The 22,500-nt window shown below is 43.7% G+C and overlaps 1 protein-coding gene across 1 annotated transcript in view; it reads left to right on the top strand.

The window, feature by feature from the left end:
* Positions 1-11,248: 11,248 nt before the first annotated feature.
* Positions 11,249-22,500, top strand: part of top2a (DNA topoisomerase II alpha) — a gene marked incomplete at its 3' end in the record, with an annotated part of 27,348 nt that continues 16,096 nt past the window's right edge. The window contains exons 1-16 of the mRNA XM_080841225.1: positions 11,249-11,389; positions 12,269-12,415; positions 12,938-13,028; positions 13,144-13,207; positions 13,851-13,996; positions 14,273-14,370; positions 14,742-14,954; positions 16,743-16,916; positions 17,394-17,495; positions 17,777-17,914; positions 18,336-18,474; positions 18,721-18,878; positions 20,677-20,802; positions 20,994-21,104; positions 21,314-21,419; positions 22,107-22,216. Of these exons, the coding sequence (XP_080697351.1) occupies positions 11,363-11,389; positions 12,269-12,415; positions 12,938-13,028; positions 13,144-13,207; positions 13,851-13,996; positions 14,273-14,370; positions 14,742-14,954; positions 16,743-16,916; positions 17,394-17,495; positions 17,777-17,914; positions 18,336-18,474; positions 18,721-18,878; positions 20,677-20,802; positions 20,994-21,104; positions 21,314-21,419; positions 22,107-22,216 (1,950 nt within the window). The 5' untranslated portion in view covers positions 11,249-11,362. The remainder of the gene's footprint in view (positions 11,390-12,268; positions 12,416-12,937; positions 13,029-13,143; positions 13,208-13,850; positions 13,997-14,272; positions 14,371-14,741; positions 14,955-16,742; positions 16,917-17,393; positions 17,496-17,776; positions 17,915-18,335; positions 18,475-18,720; positions 18,879-20,676; positions 20,803-20,993; positions 21,105-21,313; positions 21,420-22,106; positions 22,217-22,500) is intronic.

Genomic DNA, 22,500 nt, shown 5'->3' with positions numbered 1-22,500 from the left:
TAATAATAATTCATTTTATTTTTAATTATGTCTTGGTCCGCGCAACTATGTTTGTTTCCCATTCACACAGAATGGAAAGCTAAAAGACCTTAACTAGTAATTCTCTGAATTTGACGAAAAAAAATGTTTTTTGTAGAATTGCAGACTGCGCCTTTAAAATATGTCAAATTCATGAAATGCCCGTATCCTAAAGATCCTCTAATGAGACCTGCCACTGCAGTGTGGCTCCGCTCACTCTCTGTCATCTCTATCTGTTGTTTTCCAGGGCGAATAAAGATGGACACACCATCCGGAGGAATTCCAGCTATTTGTGTTAGCTCTCGAGGGTCGAGCGATGCAGGAAACAGATAGTGTGGAACTGCATCTTTCACACCAATTAACACGATACTAATTAGCATCGTGACAGGAGTAGGCTGATGTGGCCTGAAGCGAAACGTGAAGGTGAAGACCTCATGCTTTAAAGCAGCGACAATTAACCCTAATTAACCCTTGTACATTCTAAAAAAAGAATGCGTTCATCAACAATACAAGATAATATTCCACTTTATTTTCGATGGATAGTCTTCAGAACGTTCATTTTACAACATTCTAAACATGGCCTCTTCCTTGGCCCATGTAACACCCCTTCACCTAGTTTCATGAACATTCTGCTGGTAGCTTTTTGCATAATCCTGACAAGAGACAGAAAATTAAACCAACATATTGAAAAGATAACCTCCTTGGGCGGAAGTAAATATTGTAACAATTACAACATTAGGCCGTAACTATCAGCACAACTAATAAGGGAATGAGGCATCTGTTCTCTCATCTGTAGGGACATGCAGTGATTGCAAATCAGTACCTCCGGCAAGGAGGTTATGTTCTCATTACCGTTAGTTGGCCTGTTTGTGTCTGTCAGCAGGATGACGCAAAAACCACCGGCCCAATCATCATCAAACCTGGTGGAGGGGTGTGGGTAGAACCCCTTAAATCTTTGAGCGGATCCAGGATTTCTTCTTCACTTTCTTTAACATTGCGATCTTGAAGACTGGACTCTTGGCCTTGGCGTAGGTCTGCGCTCTCCAAGTGCCCTTGGAGTTGCTCGGTATTTCCCACTGAGTTTTAAAAAGTGTGTTTGCTTTATCCTGCTTTCTCACATCCAGAAGCCAGCCAGGTCCGATTAAAACAAAGGTAAGGGTGGGGGCACTGTAGCTCACACAGTAGCCTCGACCACATTCAGGCTTGAAGCTCAAGGAGGTCATGGGTTCGAATCTGGCCCGATGTCATTTCTCCCGTCCACTTCCCACCTCTTCTCCCTGTCATTTCCTGTCCAAATCTGAACTGATCTATCCATTAAAGGCATAAAAGGCCAAAAACAAATCTTTAAAAAAAAAAAAAATGTAAGCGTGGAAGCTCCCCCTCACTCATCTTACATAAGCCTGAACATGCACACCAATCATGATCATGTCACACAGCTCTGTGCCTGTCCCATCTGTGCTGTGCCACCCAAAACACTAACTCGCGGCGCACAGCCTGCCGTTGTCAGAGTTCTCCTTGCTCGCTCTGATGAAACGGTGTCCTCGGGCGCAGTTCACCCGGACATGCTGGAGCTCTGCTGCCTCTCATTGCGATGGTCACAGCTGCTTGTCTCTCCTCTCTCCCTGTAGCTGGATCAAAGGAGTTCCGGTGAGAAAGGTCAGCCTGATCATGACCTGCACACCAATCGTCGTCCTCCACTGCTGGGGGATAAGGGGGGATGCAGTGCTTAGATCTTCGAGTCCTGACAGTGCAAGCTACCTGCAGCTTGTTAACCTGAGCTATGGAAGACAGGGTTGGGCTGACATGGGCACTTTCATACACGGCTGAAACCAAATGGAGCTGAGCACTCATCTCCTTATTGGTCCCCAGGGCTCAGAAGGATACAATGTCTCCTCTCCTCTTTCTCTCTCTTTCATTTTCTCTCGTTCTCCTTGCATTTTTTGCCTCTCTCCGTTCTTTTTAAGATCAAAGCATGTCTTGAATATGGCACGTAGTGATTCATCATTTTTTCTTCAAAGGTTTCAGCGTGTTTTAATCAAAGGAAAGATGGCACTCCGAGGGCAACGAGCCCCCCAAAGGTCCTTCAGGCAACTGAAAGAATACTCGCACTTGGCTCAACGCCTTTATGACGACTGATATTGACAGTTCAGCTTCTGTACCTTCCGGTGCATTTGGTCCTGTACAAAAAGAATGAAGAAGTTTAGATATATTATATTACATTACCTATAGAACATTCAATATAAAATTAAAAAAAGCTAAATCACAAATCTACAAACAGCCAATCTGTGAATCAGAAAGTAGTCATCATAGAAAAGACACAAGGCCACAAAGTCACATGGTCAAATAGCGGGAGTAGAATTTGCTGATGTATGTATCCTGTGTGAACAGGCAAGACAAACTTAAATGTGTTCTCATTTGCTGATGTATTGTATGTATCCTGTGTGAACTAACAAGACAAGCTGAAAAGTGTTCTCTACCTCAAAGTTAACACTGATTCTAATCTTGACCATCAAACTTTACAAAAGACCTCTGACACATCTATGTCTACAAAATGGCTGACGCTTGAAGTAGCGCTCCCTTGTCCTTTAATGATCCTCTCTCTGGCCTCTTCTGTCAGGCATGGGGAGTAGCTGATTGGCAGTTGGTAGCCATCAGCGTTAATGATGCATGTCTGGAGAAGGCTGATGGGACAGGTCGGCGGAGCTGCTGTGACAGCGTGGTGACATCCTCCGATGAGCCGTCTCAGTGACTGGGTGAGAGGGTAATTCGCCCAGACGCACTCCTGACGTCTCCCCTCACCCCTGCTCTCCTTCACCTTCATATTAACTACTGACCGTTCCCCTCGCAGACCCGTGTCCTCACCCCCCACCCCCAAGCCCAGGCCACTTGCAATCAGCCATAGCGGCCCTCTGGAGAACACAGTTGGAAACTGTAGTTGGTGTTTTGTGTGTGTGCCCTGTTGATCAGACCATGGTGCAATGTCACAGCACCATTCTGAATGTCATTTGTTTAGAGCTCCATTCTGAATGTCATTTGTTTAGAGCTCCATTTTCAACGTCATTGGTTGAGAGCTCCATTCCGAATGTCATTGGTTGAGAGCTCCATTCTGAATGTCATTTGTTTAGAGCTGCATTCTGAATGTCATTTGTTTAGAGCTCCATTCTCAATGTCATTAATTGAGAGCTCCATTCTCAATGTCATTGGTTGAGAGCTCCATTCTCAATGTCATTAATTGAGAGCTCCATTCTCAATGTCATTGGTTTAGAGCTCCATTCTCAATGGCATTTGTTTAGAGCTCCATTCTGAATGTCATTGGTTTAGAGCTCCATTCTGAATGTCATTTGTTTAGAGCTGCATTCTGAATGTCATTTGTTTAGAGCTCCATTCTCAATGTCATTAATTGAGAGCTCCATTCTCAATGTCATTGGTTGAGAGCTCCATTCTCAATGTCATTAATTGAGAGCTCCATTCTCAATGTCATTGGTTTAGAGCTCCATTCTGAATGTAATTTGTTAAGAGCTCCATTCTCAATGTATTTTGTTCAGAGCTCCATTCTGAATGGCATTGGTTTAGAGCTTTATTCTGAATGGCATTGGTTCAGAGCTCCATTCTCAATGGCATTGGTTTAGAGCTCCATTCTCAATGGCATTGGTTTAGAGCTCCATTCTGAATGGCATTGGTTCAGAGCTCCATTCTGGAGAAATAAACGAACACAAAATAAATGGTAGAATGAAGGGCTGCTGCTGTGGATGTGAGTGGCCTCAGTGGAATGGTAAGTCCTAAACCTTACAGGCTACACTTCTGTATTCAGTTGAAATTGCACACTAGAACATATTAAATAATAATTATTTTTAATTTATAATAAATAACATATTTTGCTCATCCTGAAATTTTTTGCATACTGTGCATCTTTAAATAAAAAAAAATAAAAAAAATACTAAATAAAGAAATGCTCCCAACTTGATGCTGTTTGATGATTAATGAGTGGTGAATTGTCTCTCAGATATTTGGTTAAGGCTACTTATTACCAAGGTGATAAATGGGAGTGTATGACTGGGAGGTAATTGAAGTGATGTGAACCTAATAGGCTACTAAAAAAGAATGTCACTTAAATATTGCACTAAACGAAATGGAGCCCTGTCTTTGTGAAGTTAAGGAGTAGGCCGTCTACAAGTCATCCTATACTTTGAAGAAGGTCAAATCGGATGAGATGCTAAAGTTACATCTGAAGCTGTAGAGAGGGGGTTATGTGTAGGCTAGACACTCACGGACGGAAGGCCTAAGTGTTAATCAGTATTAAAAAAAAAAACCACACGCTCAGAAACTTTAATGCTGGCTAGCATTACCTTTTTGCCCCATTTTAAATTAAATTCAGCCAGTAAGATATTGAGCCCTCTAACATAACCCAGTTAAAACTGGACGTTTCTTGCCGTGTCTGGATCCAGTGCTACGATCTACACACTCCCATGCAGGCCAGTTTCCCACTCAGAGACTAATGTTTTGGGATGGATCTTCCATAGTTTTGCACTCAGGGACTTATGTTTTGGGATGGACTTCCATAGATTTCAACTCAGAGACAAATGTTTTGGGATGGACTTCCATAGTTTTCCACTCAGACACTGATGTATTGGGATGGACTTCCATAGATTTCCACTCTCACGTGCCCTGCTTCGATATAGCTGCTCTGCTGACGTACGAACCAGAGGCCAATTGCAGCGTTTACGTTTATGTTTATGTAGCCGGAGAAGTCAATGATGTTGGCTTGAAGCTGTGCGTGCGTGAATAAAATGTATTTGATATAAAAGTAGCGAGACTTGTGTTGCCTAATGTATGAGTATACGTACATTACAAGAGTGAAAAGTATTCTGCATTTAATGTTCTCCTATAAGTACAATTTATTGGAATAAGATACTAAAATACCTGTAACGGAGTTAATTGAACGCGTATGAAGGTCAATCCATTGTATTGAAAGTGATTGTTGATGTTATGGGTTTATGTTAGGTTTAAATTTCAGAAAAATATGACTCTTCATCGAGATCAGGACATCAAAACGTTTCTTACTGCAATGAAACCTGCCAAATGATAATAGTTTTTTAGCATTTAATTTCATTACTCCTACTGGTTCCACAGTTAGAAAACCCTGTGTGTAATGTTCCACAGAGGGAGCTGGCGTTAGGTTGCGTACTTCCTCTATTGTGACCTAATCACAGGAACGATCAGCCAAACCCAAACAGGAAGTCCATGGAGAGCTGCTGGCGGTGGGGTGGGGGGGCCTGTGCTCTTTATTTTCCTCTCGGAGTGCTCCAGGTTTCCCATGATGCTTTGTGCTGGGAACACATATTGACAACGGGTGGGGTGTTCGTGCCACGAAAAAGGTCACGGAAACACCCTGTGACCTTTAGTTGTCACGGCAACTTAATGGAGACAGCTTCTTGTCTGGGGAAGCAGGTAATTGGCTTTTTTATCAGTGGAACTCTGCGGGTGGTGAGGAGAGAATGTAACCTTCTCTTATCTCCGTGATCTTAAGGCCCACTGAACACTCCTCAGGGAGAGGTTGTGTGTTCGTATGACAGGCCTCTTAATTATTAATCAAATCTAACCTTTATTACTGGCAAGTCAACAAGTCAGTCACGACTAATTACAGTAACAAACTCATGAAGCGAAAAAGCAACTGGCATTTATGAAGAAACTTAACTCAGTAAAATATCTTGGCCATTGTGAAACGCAATATCGTGACAATGCAGAAATGAACATATCTACGGCAGTTAAATGAGGGGTTCACAGGGTTTTTTGGGACTCAACCATGAGACATTGTAGCTCTACGGGTGTGTGCTTTAGAGAGCCCAGTGTCTCTCACATATACCACTGAGCTTCAGCACATACAGTTGCAATCAAAATTATTCAACACCAATTGCCCTTTTAGGTTTATTGGCAAAATATACAATTTCTCAGCTGTTTGCAATAAAGAAATTACACAAGAATTGTTTAAGTAGTTAAATGAAACTAATATTACTAGGGTTTTATCCAAATTCAACACAAAATGCTACTTTTAATGACTTTAATGAATTTACTGCAGTTTCAAAATTATTCAACCCCTTAATGACAAGCATCTTCAGTACTTAGCAGAGCACCCTTTTACTGTTATGACCTGCTGCAAACGTGATGCATAGCCAGACACCAGCTTCTGACAGCGTTCCTGAGTAGTCTTAGCCCATTCCTCATGGGCAATGGCCTCCAGTTCATTATAATATTCTTTGGTGTGCGTTTTGCAACCGCCTTCTTCAAATCCCACCAGAGATTTTCGATGGGGATCAAGTCAGGCGACTGTGACTGCCACTCTAGAATCTTCCATTAATTCTTCTGAAACCAAGCCTTGGTGGACTAAGGTATGCTTGGGATCATTGTCCTGAAGTACTGTACTGAAGTACTGAAGATGCTTGTCATGAAGGGGTTGAATAATTTTGACACTGCAGTAAATTCACTAAAGTCATTAAAAGTAGCATTTTGTGTTGAATTTGGATAAAACCCTTGTAATATTAGTTTTATTAAACTACTTAAACAATTCTTGTGTAATTTCTTTATTGCAAACAGAAATTGTACATTTTGCCAATAAACCTAAAAGGGCAATGGGGGTTGAATAATTTTGATTGCAACTGTATACAGGTGTGCTACCTATATAACAGACTCTGGGACTGACCTGGCTGATCTAATCTGTTGAGTGTTAAATGATAGAGAGACTATAGTTTAGAACACTCTTTCTCCACGGTTAGCACAGTGGTTGCTCGGCATCACCTTTGGGGACAGCCAGTCCTGGCCAGTCTACACCTTCCTAGTGAGCTGCCTCCATTACAGGATGGAGAAATGAGCATCTCAGCCAAGCGTCTATTCACCCTCACTCATTAGCATTGGAGCTGCTAGCGGTGTGGGAGAGTGCACAGGGACAGCCATCTGCACTTGGTCACCATTACTTATTGAAAGTCACTGCAATTTAAGACAGAGCCACATGTCAAAAGTCCAGCGGTAGGACGCTGACAGTGTCCAGTCTCTCCCAGGAATACCCAGACCAGCTCAGGATATTACAGGCTATTACTGACTGTATCTTCACATGGATTTTACACAATTGATAATAAAACATGCTTTTAAAAACAATATATCGTTAAAGGTTTACAAGGTTAAGGTTAACAGCTTACAAAAAGCAGTGTGTAGTCGGATTACATTTCAGATGTGTATGAGTTGTTAACAGCTCCACCATACGTATAGTGGATTTGTTGCCCTTCCAAACTTAGTTGGTTTCATTTAATTTCATTCTTTTCTCTCCCATTAATCAGCTCACGACCCCAAAGATTTATCGGTTGTCCCTGTATGTAAAACTGTATATAAAGTAGTAAAACTAGTTCAGATGTATCTGGTGTTTCCGTATGTAAAACTGTTTATAAAGTAGTAAAACTAGTTCAGATGTATCGGTTGTCCCTGTATGTAAAACTGTATATAAAGTAGTAAAACTAGTTCAGATGTATCTGGTGTTCCCGTATGTAAAACTGTATATAAAGTAGTTCAAACTATCTCCACCTCCAGCAGCTTTCCCATTGAAGTTCAGGGTCAGCAATCTTATGATGTCATATATAATAATATACGGTATCGGTCAGAAGGACCAAACTACATTTTTGTGTGCCAATACTTTTGTTCTTTTACTTGTAAGTAGGATTTTTCATGCAGGACCTTTACTTTTAAGGTAGTATTTTTACATTATTGGTACGTAAAAGCATCTGAATACTTCTTCCACCACTGCACATAGTAAATTCAGTCTGTTAGGGTACCGTGTACAGACCTACAGTTAATCTGCTGGACTCAGGCTAAAATTACTGAGGGGGTATTTCATCCTTCTGAATTATGTGCGACTGACTGTTCCAAAAATCACTCTACAATTACATAAATATGAAATTAATATACCATGCTGTTAAGGTTCAGGAGTGGTAGAATGAAGCAGAAACCCTACCCTACCCAAAAGACAAGCTACTCAGATAGACAAGCAAGGAGGCGACAACTTTGAACTTTTAGTGGGGATAGCACTTCTATTTCAGTGTGTCACTGCTTTAAGTCTCTTTAGAGGGGATAGCACTTCTATTTTAGGTCTCTTTCTAAATCTGACTGCACACACTCACAACCCATTAACGGCACCAGAAACTGGGTCAGACATGTCATATTTGACAGCCCAATTTTGATAAGTGTCAAGTGCTGTCTCTCTCCTCCTCAAACGTACTTTCTCTCTTTTTGACTCCCTCTATCTCTTCCTCTCTTTCTCGCACGCTGTCGCATCTCCCTACCTCCCTCCCTCCTTTTCTCCCTCCCTTCCTCCCTCCTTCTCTCAGTCCATCTTCATGTCTCTCCATCGCTGACGGAGCAGACAGGCTTGCATCAAGCCACCCCTGTGGTAGTAAAGTCATCAATAAGTAAAGAGAGATAGCCAGGTGTGAGGGGCCATCTCTGAGAGTGATCCTCTAATGCATTTACACGGCTTCAAAATGGATCCTATTTTAAGGAAACTGGGTTAGGGTGTTGACTGTGTAGTTTGATGTGTCTCTGTGTGTGTATTTATTTTAGGGAATGTGTATTTGATTGTGTGTAGGGTGTATTTCATTCAGAACTCTTAGCCCATCTGAAAATGTGTCCTTCTGTCCTTGAATGCAAGGACCATGTGTGTGTCGGTGTGCATGTGTGCATGTAAGTGTCTGAGGGGATAGAGACTGATATACCATGGATGTGTGTGTGTGTGTGCATGTGTGTAACCTGGTATGTGTGTGTGTGTGTGCGTGTGCGTGTGCGTGTGTGTGTGTTTGTGTGTGTGTGTGTCTGTCTGTGTGTGTGTGTGTGTTTGTGTGTGTGTGTGTGTGTGTGTGTGTGTGTGTTTGGCTATCTGTGGCTGAGTTGAAAGAAACTGCCAGACAATGAGTCCAATCCAATGAGTTTAGTCCAATGTGTGTGTGTGTGTGTGTGTGTGTGTGTGTGTGTGTGTGTGTGTGTGTGTGTGTGTGTGTGTGTGTGTGTGTGTGTTGTGTGTGTGTGTGTGTGTGTGTGTGTGTGTGTGTGTGGGTGTGTGGGTGTGTGTGTTTTGTGTGTGTGTGTGTGTGTGTGTGTGTGTGTGTGTGTGTGTGTGTGTGTGTGTGCGTGGTTGTCTGAGATGAAAGTCACCACTCTGACTCTACAAAAGTGTTTTAGCCATAGTTTTTGCTGATGCTGCTAGCTGGGAGGTTAGTGGGGTCGCCGGTGGCATAAAGCTGTCACTACTGATATATGTCCTCTCCCTCTCACCCCTGTCTGCACACTCCTGCAAAGCCAGAGAGGGTCAGTTTGCCTGGAATGAACTACTCTCCTCTCTCCGACACACACTCCCAAGCTTTCAGAGTCTGCACACACACACACACACACACACACACACACACACACACACACAAATGAAAGGCTCTGGCCTCTCCTGCACAATAACTGCATCTCTTCCTCAGGAACAAGCTTGTAGCTGCAGGCTTACAAATAACTGAACTGCACCACACTATCATTTACACACACACGCACACGTAGGCACACACACATTAAGGTAGTGGTCTAGCGTTTTCAAACAGACACCCTCACACGCAGCGTTGCACTTTCAAACACTTTCACCATAACACAGATATGCTTAAATACTGTGGAATAACGCACTCTCTTTTACATTGCTCCCTCCATTCATTTTCTCTCTCTTTTTTTTCTTCTTCAAGAGAAAATCGCCTGAGGCAATATCAGAGAACAAAATTACTTTGCAGTTCTGGTATTATTCTAATACTACATCACTGAACATCCGTCTGAGTCTGGCTTGGTCTACTATGACCCCATTTGCTCATCTCTCTTTCTCTGCCTCTATCTCTCTTTCCGTCTGCCTGGGTGTCTCTCTGGGAGACTCCCCTGTTTCTCTCTGTTGAATGGACGTTCACAGTCCATTTCGTGATCGCTCAGCAGACCTATCAGAGTATGTAACTGCATAAAACTGCCTTGTCTGTAGCCTACTTCATCATAATACACTTGTTTGGAGGTCAAGCTTTGGGTCTCTTCAAAGTATATTACAGCAATTAGGCCTACACTCGCGCTGTGTATAAACCACTATATTGGTATCGTTTTAGTGTTCTATTTCAGTTTTACTGCGTTAGATCATTTTGAAAAATTGACAAAAAATTACTCGGATTATTTTCCCAGAGTAGACTCGTACATATCTACACTGGCAATGGCGCCACCCAGTGCTGTAGTCTAGTTTTCTGTGGTGGGTATACTGTCTGTGATGGGTCGGTGCCACAGCTCCGTTATTCTCAAATAAAAAAACATCGATTATGTGTGTTTGTGAAGTGTAACATAAGTCCTTTATCAATCACTCACGTTATTGTCGTTTATGTTGTTATTTACCGCTACAGATTACACCTAACAAACGTGTTATTCAGTTGCTTTTAATGTTTAACAGCAGCGTTAAACGTGACACCCCATTAAAGTCAGGCAAAGTCGTTGTAGCTAAGTGAAAAAAGTAGAGGTCCTGGTAATAGCCAATCAAATAAATGGTGTTTTCAGTTCCTGCCTGGTAACTAAATCTTAGACGAATTCTAGAATATTGATTGGTTGTCAACCGATTTTTGAGTCAATCCATCGTCTACCCACAGTTTTTTCTAACTGATGAATGATGACTGATTGGATGGTTTCAGAGACTTTTGATACGTATCTTGGCCTAGGTTTTAGTGGATATACGCAAACCCACGAACGTTTTAGGTGGTAATACGGCGTATACCTGCGTATCACGTAGACTACAGCCCTGGCGCCACCCCGTGGCAAGGAAAAGTCTTCACCCTGTCGAATACTTCATTCCAAAACTTGCGAATAATGAACGTGTTGGCCTATTATGATAAATAACAGAAAGCTGCTGACAATCCAACGTAAGTAAGTAACAATCAAGTATTTCGTTATTTTGTATCACCCTCCAGAAAAAAGAAACATGTGAAGACTGACAACATCTGTAAACGCGCGTCGTGATTGGTTTGATGACTTTACTGGGGGTGGGGTTTCTTTGAAAATGTGAAACCGGATACTAAAGTGGGTGGGACTTAACCTCCGATTGGTGAATATCTTTTTGGCGGTTAAGCTATTTCCGAATTTCGAAAATTTTGAAAAGGATAAGGAACTTGACGGAAGAAAGGACCATAGTCAGTTAGGGAAAATACCACGCTAGACCCTGAAGCCAGCGTTAGCTAAGTGAAATATCCAAATAACAGAAATAGCTAATTCAGTTGTTTTAATTATTTTAAGATAGGTAATTAGCGACCTTTTTTTGAGAATGGCAGCTACAGACGGACCATTTAAGGTAGGAGATGTGTTCTGGCTTTCTAAAAGCACGTAGCAAAAGCGAGCTATCTATCTTACATTGGTAGTTTTCTGCATGACAACACATCATGTTCACTTTGCATGGTTTTTGATCGGTCGTCGGTGTGTCAATATAACATAATTGACCAAAAACGCAGTGGTATTAAGCGAATTGATGTTACACATTTAACGAGCGTTGTCTAATCAGTAGACGTTAGCATAACAAACTTGGCTAACGTTACCTAGAATGGATAGATAGCTAGATTGCAAGCTAAGTTCTTCGTGTAACTTTAACATTAGCTAACTGTTTAGCGTCGATAAAAACGTGGGCACTAGAAGTTTGCATTGAGTTCAAATGTTAACGTTGATGATCCAACGTCGGTTATATGGTGGCGACTTTGGTTGACGTTACTTTTTTTCATAATCAAAGGGGGGGTCTTCCATAAAATATGAACATGAAACCAGTGAACATAAGACAAATATGAGTCGTTAACGTCATTGGGTCAGAGACTGAATGAATAAAGAAACTTCCACACGGCCGTCTTATGAAAATGTAATGATGTCAGTGGAGGGTATAGAGAAAGGAAGATGGAGGGAGAGGATGGGGATTGGATTGGATGAGGGAAGTACTACTGTATATGGCATGGGTACACGACAAACAACATACAACCAGACTGTTTTGTCTGGGACAAAGCCATGCTTTCCCCCCAACTGTCCTCCCACACAAGACCAACTAAGACGCATTGAAGAATAACAACTGTACAACATTTAGTTCATTTACATTAAGAGTTCATCGAGTTGTGTCATTTTACACTGGCTTCCCCCTTTGGTAACCTCCGACGTCCCCCCCCCCCCCCCCCCCCCCGCCTCCCCTTTGCAGAGCCTGTTTGAGAACAAGGCCATCAGCAAACCCAAGAAGGATGACAAGCGTATGTCGGTGGAGCGGATCTACCAGAAGAAGACTCAGCTGGAGCACATTCTGCTCCGGCCGGACACCTACATCGGCTCCGTGGAGCCACTCACACAGGTAGGGCTGCAGGACTGAAGGACGTTTGTAGTTAGCGGTGTCTAGTACTATGGGTGGCACTCCTCACTGTGCATGCATGTTCATCCATAGATATGGGACTAAATATGGCAGATCAATTGGAATTCTTAAGTTTTTTGTGGATCTGTGAGTTGACACTTTACAGAGCTGGACAGTTTAGGAAAAAGGCAGTTCTACCTGACTTTCAGCCAGTACATTCAATGAATTAAATCTCTGTTGTGAAATCACATGTCTCACGTTTAATGAGGAAAAATTGTATCAGAATAATATATATATATATATATATACACACACACACACACACATCATGACCTGTATGTATGGTCAACATGTCTAAAGTGTTAAAAAGCCTAGAGGAAAACAATCATTAAGCTACACCTGAACCTGGATTTTGGTGTTCTTGTAATGCAGTGAATTGTATGCTCATGGTGCGACACAGGTTGCATTTACAGGCAGAGCGTACTGCACCGTTTTCTCATGTTGACACCTGTCACCTCCCTGCAGCAAATGTGGGTGTTTGACGAGTTGGATGGGATGAACTGCAGGGATATCACCTATGTCCCTGGCCTCTACAAGATCTTTGATGAGATCCTGGGTGAGGAGCTAATGTTGTTTAGGTGCCAAACTCTATGCAGATTCAATTTGCTAATACCATAGCACTTGTGTTTGTGGTCGGTATGTCTGTTTGATAACCTCTTATTCTCCGACAGTAAATGCTGCTGATAACAAGCAGAGGGACAAGACTATGAACTGCATCAAGATCACCATTGACTCGTGAGTACCAACTACCGGGTTTACACACACACACACACACACACACACACATGGAAATCAGGGGCTACTGGGATTCCATTTCAAACCTGCTACTGGGATGCCATTTCTGGAACGTTTTCAATTTTCTTTCATGGTGCGACCTTTGAGTAAAGAAAATCTGAACCTGCAGGCAAAAAATAGTTCTGGAACTGTAGCTATGAAAAAGCCATGGAATAGTTTAGGAAATTATTGGTTTGAAATGTGTGTACGGCCTGAGTTTCACCAACAGTGACTGAGTCCTACCCCACAGTGACTGAGGCCTACCCCACAGTGACTGAGGCCTACCCCACAGTGACTGAGACCTACCCCACAGTGACTGAGGCCTACCCCACAGTGACTGAGACCTACCCCACAGTGACTGAGGCCTACCCCACAGTGACTTAGACCTACACCAGTGTGACTGAGGCCTACCCCTCAGTGACTGAGTCCTACACCACAGTGACTGAGGCCTACCCCACAGTGACTGAGACCTACCCCACAGTGACTGAGGCCTACCCCACAGTGACTGAGTCCTACACCAGTGTGACTGAGTCCTACCCCACAGTGACTGAGACCTACCCCACAGTGTGCTGCCTGTCTGAGCTCTCCCTCTGCACCCTCTTAGTGAGAACAACAGCGTCAGCGTCTGGAACAACGGCAAGGGCATCCCCGTGGTGATGCACAAGGTGGAGAAGGTCTACGTGCCCGCCCTCATCTTCGGACAGCTCCTCACCTCCAGTAACTATGACGACGACCAGAAGAAGGTCACAGGTGAGCACTCGGACTGGATAATACCTGCCCTAGAACTTAAACAATGCAGTCTTCATTTTTACTGATCGGTCATAAGCGACAACTACCTACCTATACTATGAAATTCATGCCATGTTAACCATTTCAAGGTACACTAGAAGCAGTGCAGTGTCTTTAAAGCTTAAAGTGTAATTAACACTGTACATTAAAATGGTCATTGTAAGATGCTGTTAGCTCAATAGATGCTCCCCTCTAAGTTTTGCTCTGGTAACCATGGTGATGTCACTGCCCCTTTAGGTGGTCGAAACGGATTTGGAGCAAAGCTCTGCAACATCTTCAGCACCAAGTTCACCGTGGAAACTGCCTGCAGGGAGTCCAAACAGTCCTTCAAACAGGTACAGACCAGAACAGGTACAGGTTTTGGCCCAGGTGTGGCCCAGAACAGTTCAGAGTCCACTACAGAGAGATGTGCTGGGTCGATTCAGGCTCCTCAACTGTTCTTCACTTGAACTGAACACTGAACCCACAGCACATTGGAACCATATGAAGTTTACAATCAAGTTTACAGTCAATTTACAATCAGAATAAGAAATCTGAAATTAAGTGCTTGATTAGTACTGACAAATGTAAACACTTTAACAAAACCACAGGGAATGCCTCCATCGCACTCAGTCACAATTACTCCACTCAGAGTCTTGGTTCTGTGGTCTGTGTTCTCCCCTTTTACTCTTTCTCTCTCCCTCCTCCCTTCCTTCCTCTCTCTCAGACCTGGTTCAGTAACATGGGTAGAGCGGGAGAGTCCAAGATCAAGCCGTTTGACGGCGACGACTTCACCTGCATCACGTTCCAGCCGGACCTATCCAAGTTTAAGATGCAGGCTCTGGACCGGGACACCGTGGCCCTCATGACCCGCCGGGCCTACGACATTGCCGGGGCCAGCAAGGGAGTCAAAGTGTTCCTCAACGGCAAAAGGCTCCCGGTGAGAACACATACACACACACACACAGGGCTGGATTAAGACATTTTGAGGCCTGGGGCTAATTACCAGGATGAGGCCCCTATATCTCCCCGACGCACATCGTGACACGCACACAAACCCACGCCAGGTGCACTGTCACATCAGTGTTTTAAAGTCCACAGAACCACTCTATAAATATGATCAGTTTAAAGCCAAGGATAAAATGTATGTATGTAGTAGACTACACTGTAGACAATAATAAACCAATAATGCAAATGTATACATATTTCCATTCATTCAAAAGCAAAAACAAGGCTAAATAGCCAGGGAATGAAATAACGAATTGATTAAGCATATGCCTATTAGTGAAGCAACAGCTTGGCTCCGCACCCACGTTTCTATGCGAGAGCACCGACGTGCGGTCAGGGGAGGCAGAGCTTCACCTGTCATCATTAAAGTAAAAAAACAAATAACGATCAAAGGAAATAAATATTTTCTACTGGTCTGTGATATAAATGTATTTTCTGCATGATTCCAATCATTTCGAGCAGTTTTATAATCAAAATCGCTGAATTTGCGCATGTCCTGTTCAAACAGACAGGAGACAGCAAGACGATGAGGCAACGACGAGCTGTGCTTCATCTCAGATTGCGCAATACCAAACTGGACTGAGTGTCTATTTAGTCCTGCTGATCTGACAAAAAACCTCAGTGAAAACCTCTACACTAATATTTGACCATGACTGCGAAAATGGAAGATTCTATACCTAAGCTAAAACATTTCACTTAGCTATGTCTAACTGGTTTGCACATAATTTGTCTATAATTTTCAATGAATTAGCCTAATCTGCAGCGATATGCGTGAGGATAAGAACTCATACATCTTCAATTGCTGAAAGAATTTACGTTTTATTAGGCCTATTTAGATGGAACCGGGAAGCCTGGCTTGTTACCTGCATCATCGTATTTGAAAGCGCGTATTAAAAGCGTTTATCCCTGTCGTAATGATGTGGTGCAAACCAAAGCAAAGTTTAGAAATGTGAATTCAGTCTTACTTTGCACTTGAGGGCTTTTGCGATTAGAAGGTCACGGTCCACGGACCAGTCTTTTGGCCTCACTCTCGTGCTTTCTTTGAACGGACATTTTCGCGCATTATAATTTGTTTCACTCTGAATGTTTCTAATGTTATGCGCGGTCCGGTGCCGTTGACTCACTCGACATCGGGCGACCTGAGGCCCCCCTGGTGGCGAGGCCCGGGGCTGCAGCCCGGTCAGCCCATTCGTTAGACACGGCCCTGCACACACACACACATACATACACACACACACAGGACACACACACACACACACACATACATACACACACACACAGGACACACACACACACATACATACATACACACACACACACACACACTCTCTTACTGGCTTACTTTACACGTGAAACTGAGTTATGAGTTTTGTGCAGTGCAAAATGAATATTGGCACTTGGACTGAAATCTTTTATGCCTATTTCTACCCAGTGGACAGTCCTATTTCTCAGTTTTTGCACAGTTCAAAGTGCACTGGCATTGAAGGGTAAGAAAGGCATGGGGTTTGGTGGCCATATGTGTGCCATAAAGACTACTACATGAGGTGCCAGAATCCCAGTAAGCTTTAAGCCCATATGGAACACTCACTGAGATGCTGAGAACCACTGAGTTGGTTCTGTGCCCAGTGTAGCTATGACGGAAACCTGATCACAACTACCACTGTTGGTCATCACTTGTCCATCAAGCCTGGGTGTGTTTATCTCCGCTTGCTTGGCACAGGTGACGGGCTTCCGCCAGTACGTGGATCTGTACCTGAAGGACCGCACGGACGAGACGGGCGCTCCACTCACCGTGGTGCACGAGGTGGTCAACGACCGCTGGGAGGTCTGCCTTACCATGAGTGAGAAGGGCTTCCAGCAAGTCAGCTTTGTCAACAGCATTGCCACCACCAAGGTAAGGGGGTGTGTGTGTGTGTGTGTGTGTGTGTGTGTGTGTGTGTGTGTGTGTGTGTGTGTGTGTGTGGACCTTAGCCTAAGTGTGGGATGCTTCCACCAGGTCCACTACCATAGAGGTGTGTGTTTGGGTGGGCATCTAAACATAAAGCTGTTCTCCTTGTCCATCTACCCAAATCTGGGTTTGCTTCTTTGTGATTGGCTGCTCAGCCAGCCCCTCTGGTTTGGGTCTTTGTGATTGGCTGCTCACCCAGCCCCTCTGGTTTGGGTCTTTTTGATTGGCCGCTCACCCAGCCCCTCTGGTTTGGGTCTTTGTGATTGGCTGCTCACCCAGCCCCTCTGGTTTGGGTCTTTGTGATTGGCCGCTCACCCAGCCCCTCTGGTTTGGGTCTTTGTGATTGGCCGCTCACCCAGCCCCTCTGGTTGGCGGAGTGAGAAGGAATGGCGCAGGGGTAAGATGGCGTTTTCTGCTGTGCAGGGTGGAAGGCACACGGACCATGTGGCCGACCAGGTGGTGTCCAAACTCATCGAGGTGGTGAAGAAGAGGAACAAGGCTGGAGTGGCCGTCAAGCCCTTCCAGGTCAGTCAGTCTGCGTGGTGGAATGACTCCGCATACGCTGGGCTTCATAGTTCATAAAGTTTGTGTTGTAAAGCAATATTTTGCTTGGTGATTTGGACCTCGTTTGAGTTACCCTCTGTGTTTATACTTTTTTCAAATAGAATGGGTTAGTGGAATAGTGTATTTCAATCTGTGTGTGTGTGTGTGTGTGTGTGTGTGTGTGTGTGTGTGTGTGTGTGTGTGTGTGTGTGTGTGTGTGTGTGTGTGTGTGTGTGTGTGTGTGTGTGTGTGTGTGATGACAGGTGAAGAACCACATCTGGCTGTTTGTGAACTGTCTGATTGAGAACCCGAGCTTTGACTCTCAGACCAAAGAGAACATGACTCTGCAGCAGAAGAGCTTTGGTTCCACCTGTGCCCTCGGTGATAAGTTCATCAAGCAGGTCAGAACCGTTATAGTTCCACACATGTCTGTCTGTCTGTCTCTCTCTCTCTCTCTCTCTCTCTCTCTCTCTCTCTCTCTCTTTCTTTCTTTCTTTCTTTCTTTCTTTCTCTCTCTCTCTCTCTCTCTTTCTTTCTCTCTCTCTCTCTCTCTCTCTCTCTCTCTCTCTCTCTTTCTTTCTTTCTTTCTTTCTTTCTTTCTCTCTCTCTCTCTCTCTCTCTCTTTCTTTCTCTCTCTCTCTCTCTCTCTCTTTCTTTCTTTCTTTCTTTCTCTCTCTCTCTCTCTTTCTTTCTTTCTTTCTTTCTTTCTTTCTTTCTCTCTCCATTCTTTCTCTCTCCATTCTCAGTAGTGTTTGTTCATTTGAAGTGTGGGTTCGACTAGGGTTCTGTGTTAAATTTGGACTCTTGTTGTGGCATGCACAGGCGACTAACTGTGGCATCGTGGACAGCGTGATGAACTGGGTGAAGTTTAAGGCCCAGACGCAGCTCAATAAGAAGTGCTCTGCCGTCAAGCACACCAAGATCAAGGGGGTGCCCAAGCTGGATGACGCCAACGACGCAGGTACCAACTCTAGGCAGTGCTGGTTGTTATTGTGTGGGAGGGTTGTATTTGTATTATATATTTGCATGTGTGTGTGGGGGTTATATTTACTGCTAAAATTGTAGCTATATGTAAGTATAATTATGATAATCATGCTTTCACAACACAAGGATCCAATATAAGTGTGTGTGTGTGTGTACGTGTACGTGTACGTGTGTGTGTGTGTGTGTGTGTGTGTGTGTGTGTGTGTGTTGTGCCATATGACAGGTGGGAAGAACTCCAACGGCTGCACGCTCATCCTGACTGAGGGAGACTCGGCCAAGACTTTGGCCGTGTCTGGACTGGGCGTGGTCGGCCGAGATCGCTACGGAGTCTTCCCCCTCCGCGGAAAGATGCTCAATGTCCGGGAGGCCACACACAAACAGGTGAGGTACATCACTGTGGTCAAAAGCATCAGCCAGATACCTAAAAGTAAACATACAGCCGCGGAAAAAATTAAGAGACCACTTCAAAATTATCAGTTTCTCTGGTTTTACTATTTATTGGTATGTGTTCAAGTAAAATGTGCATTTTTGTTTTATTCTATAACCTACTGGCAACATTCCTACCAAATTTCAAATAAAAATATTGTCATTTAGATCATTTATTTGCAGAAAAATGACAATTGGTCAAAATAGCAAAAAAGATGCAGTGTCTTCAGATCTCGAATAGTGCAAAGAAAACAAGCTCATATTCATTTTTAAACTACACAATACTAATGCTTTAACTTAGGAAGAGTTCAGAAATCAATATTTGGTGGAATAACCTTGATTTAAAATCACAACTTTCATGTGTCTTGGCATGCTCTCCACCAGTCTTTCACATTGCCGTTGGGTGACTTTATGCTACTCCTGGCGCAAGAATTCAAGCAGCTCGGCTTCTTTTCATGGATTGTGACCATCCATCTTCCTCTTGATCACATTTCAGAGTTTTTTTATGGGATTCAGGTCTCGAAATTGGGCTGGCCATGACAGGGTCCTGATCTGGTGGTACTCCATCCACACCTTTACTGGCCTGGCTGTGTGGCATGGAGCATTGCCCTGCTGAAAAAAACACTTCTCAGAGTTGGGGAACATTGTCAGAGCAAAAGGAAGCAAGTTTTTCTTCCGGGACAACGTTGTACTTTGCCTGGCTGAGGTTTGTAAAAGACCATAAGGATTGAAAAAGCGGACTGGAGGGTCATCTTCTAAGTTCATCTTCTCTGAGTCCAATTTTCAGCTTTGCCCAACACATGGTCGTCTGATGGTTAGACGGAGACCTGGAGAGGCCTACAAGCCACAGAGTCTTGCACCTACTGTGAAATTGGACTCATCAGAGAAGACGAACTAAGAAGACCCTCCAGTCCGCTTTTTCAATCCTTATGGTCTTTTACAAACCTCAGCCAGGCAAAGTACAATGTTGTCCCGGAAGAAAAACTTGCTTCCTTTTGCTCTGACAATGTTCCCCAACTCTGAGAAGTGTTTTTTCCAGCAGGGCAATGCTCCATGCCACACAGCCAGGCCAGTAAAGGTGTGGATGGAGTACCACCAGATCAGGACCCTGTCATGGCCAGCCCAATTTCGAGACCTGAATCCCATAAAAAACCTCTGAAATGTGATCAAAAAGGAAGATGGATGGTCACAAGCCATGAAAAGAATCCGAGCTGCTTGAATTCTTGCGCCAGGATTAGCATAAAGTCACCCAATGGCAATGTGAAAGACTGGTGGAGAGCATGCCAAGACACATGAAAGTTGTGATTTTAAATCAAGGTTATTTCACCCAATATTGATTTCTGAACTCTTCCTAAGTTAAAGCATTACTATTGTGTAGTTCAAAAATGAATATGAGCTTGTTTTCTTTGCATTATTCGAGATCTGAAGACACTGCATCTTTTTTGCTATTTTGACCAATTGTCATTTTCTGCAAATAAATTATCTAAATGACAATATTTTTATTTGAAATTTGGTAGGAATGTTGCCAGTAGGTTATAGAATAAAACAAAAATGTACATTTTACTTTAACACATACCAATAAATAGTAAAACCAGAGAAACTGATAATTTTGAAGTGGTCTCTTAATTTTTTCCGCGGCTGTATATGCAGGACATCAGTTCATTGTGTGTGTGTGTGTGTGTGTGTGTGTGTGTGTGTGTGTGTGTGTGTGTGTGTCTGTGTGTGTGTGTCTGTGTGTGTGTCTCCCATTTAGATCATGGAAAACGCTGAGATCAACAACGTCATCAAGATCCTGGGTCTGCAGTACAAGAAGAACTACTCTGATCCGGAGTCGCTCAAGACTCTGCGCTACGGCAAGCTAATGATCATGACAGATCAGGTCAGAGAACTGTGTGTGTGAAATTATAAGGACGTCATAGTGGTATTACTATGACTGAATCTGACGTTTAGCTGTAAGTTGTTTGTTTCTCCTGAAGATGTTTCGTTTGTGTGGTGGTGCTATACAGAAAGCAGTGTATGTACAACACTGCATATATTCAGTAATGTTTGTGTGTGTGTGTGTGTGTGCAGGATCAGGATGGATCTCACATTAAGGGTCTTCTTATTAACTTCATCCACACCAACTGGCCCTCTCTGCTGCGCCACAGCTTCCTGGAGGAGTTCATCACGCCCATCATCAAGGTGTGTGTGTGTGTGTGTGTGTGTGTGTGTGTGTGACCAACTGTGTGGTTAAAATAACCTGTTTATTTGAACATAATAAAAAACCTCCTGATTAATGTGCTGTTCACAGACAAAGTCTTGCTAAACACACACACTACCTATCCTAATGTTAGCAAAGGGTCCCTGTGAGCTCAAGCAGTGGGTGATGCAGGTCTCCATCTTGTCTGCAGGCGACCAATAAGAAGCAGGAGCTGTCCTTTTACAGCATCCCAGAGTTTGACGAGTGGAAGAACCAGCAGACCAGCATCAAGTCCTGGAAGATCAAATACTACAAAGGTTTGTTCTCAAACGCCTGTGGTAGTCCAGCCAGGCAAGTAAGCAGCCCTTTTCCCAGCAGACCCATGTGTTCGCTCTCTCACAGAATCACTTACTGTGTGTGTGTGTGTGTGTGTGTGTGTGTGTGTGTGTGTGTGTGTGTGTGTGTGTGTGTGTGTGTGTGTGTGTGTGTGTGTGTGTGTGTGTGTGTGTGTGTGTGTGTGTGTGTCTTGCCGTTACTAAAATCACTTTGTGAATAATCTCCAAGGGCCTGTGGGTTACTCTACTACTCCCCCTCACAGAAACACACACACACACACTCTCCTGTTTCCGTCACGTCCACCTCAATGGTCCCTCATCTGCTCTCGTGCTGTCAGTCACACCTGCACTGAAGATTATTCTCACTCTTTAATACTGTGGTTCATTTCAGGTCCAATTTAGTCCAAATTGTGCTTGTTTCTCTCATCTCCTTTCTCTTTCTTTCCTTCTCTCTCTCTCTCTCTCTCTCTCTCTCTCTCTCTCTCTCATGCCTGATCATTAACTGAATGTTATACCTGTATGGTTCTCTCTCTCTCTCTCTCTCTCTCTCTCTCTCTCTCTCTCTCTCTCTCTCTCTCTCTCCCCCTCTCTCCCTCCTTTTTCTTCCTTCCTTCTCTGGTGTCTGTATCTAACTCAGCCGTGTTCCTGTCCACTGTCTCATCCCTGCAGGTTTGGGTACCAGCACATCGAAGGAGGCTAAGGAGTATTTCTCCGACATGGCCCGCCATCGCATCCCATTCAAATACAGTGGCCCGCAAGACGACGAGGCCATCACCCTAGTAAGCTCCGCTTCCCTTTCCCCTTAGTCACACGCAAGCAGGTTTAATTATCTAATCCGTTCACATGAAATTATCACTAATAATCAATAATCCCCTGGGATTATTTCCACATGAAACCTGTGACTCTGTGACTAACTGCCTGGTGTGCAGACGTGATTAGCAAAAGGGTAGTAGACATCATCAAAACCATCTTGGCGTATGGAGAGTAGCCATGGCTGATTTGATTGGTCGAGAGCCTGTGTCTGGCTCTGTTTGTGTGAGTAAACTGTGTCCTCTGTCGCCCC

Source organism: Sprattus sprattus (assembly GCF_963457725.1).
Source record: "Sprattus sprattus genome assembly, chromosome: 6".
Classification (NCBI taxonomy): Eukaryota; Metazoa; Chordata; class Actinopteri; order Clupeiformes; family Clupeidae; genus Sprattus; species Sprattus sprattus.
This window is presented reverse-complemented; position numbering and strand designations above follow the sequence as displayed.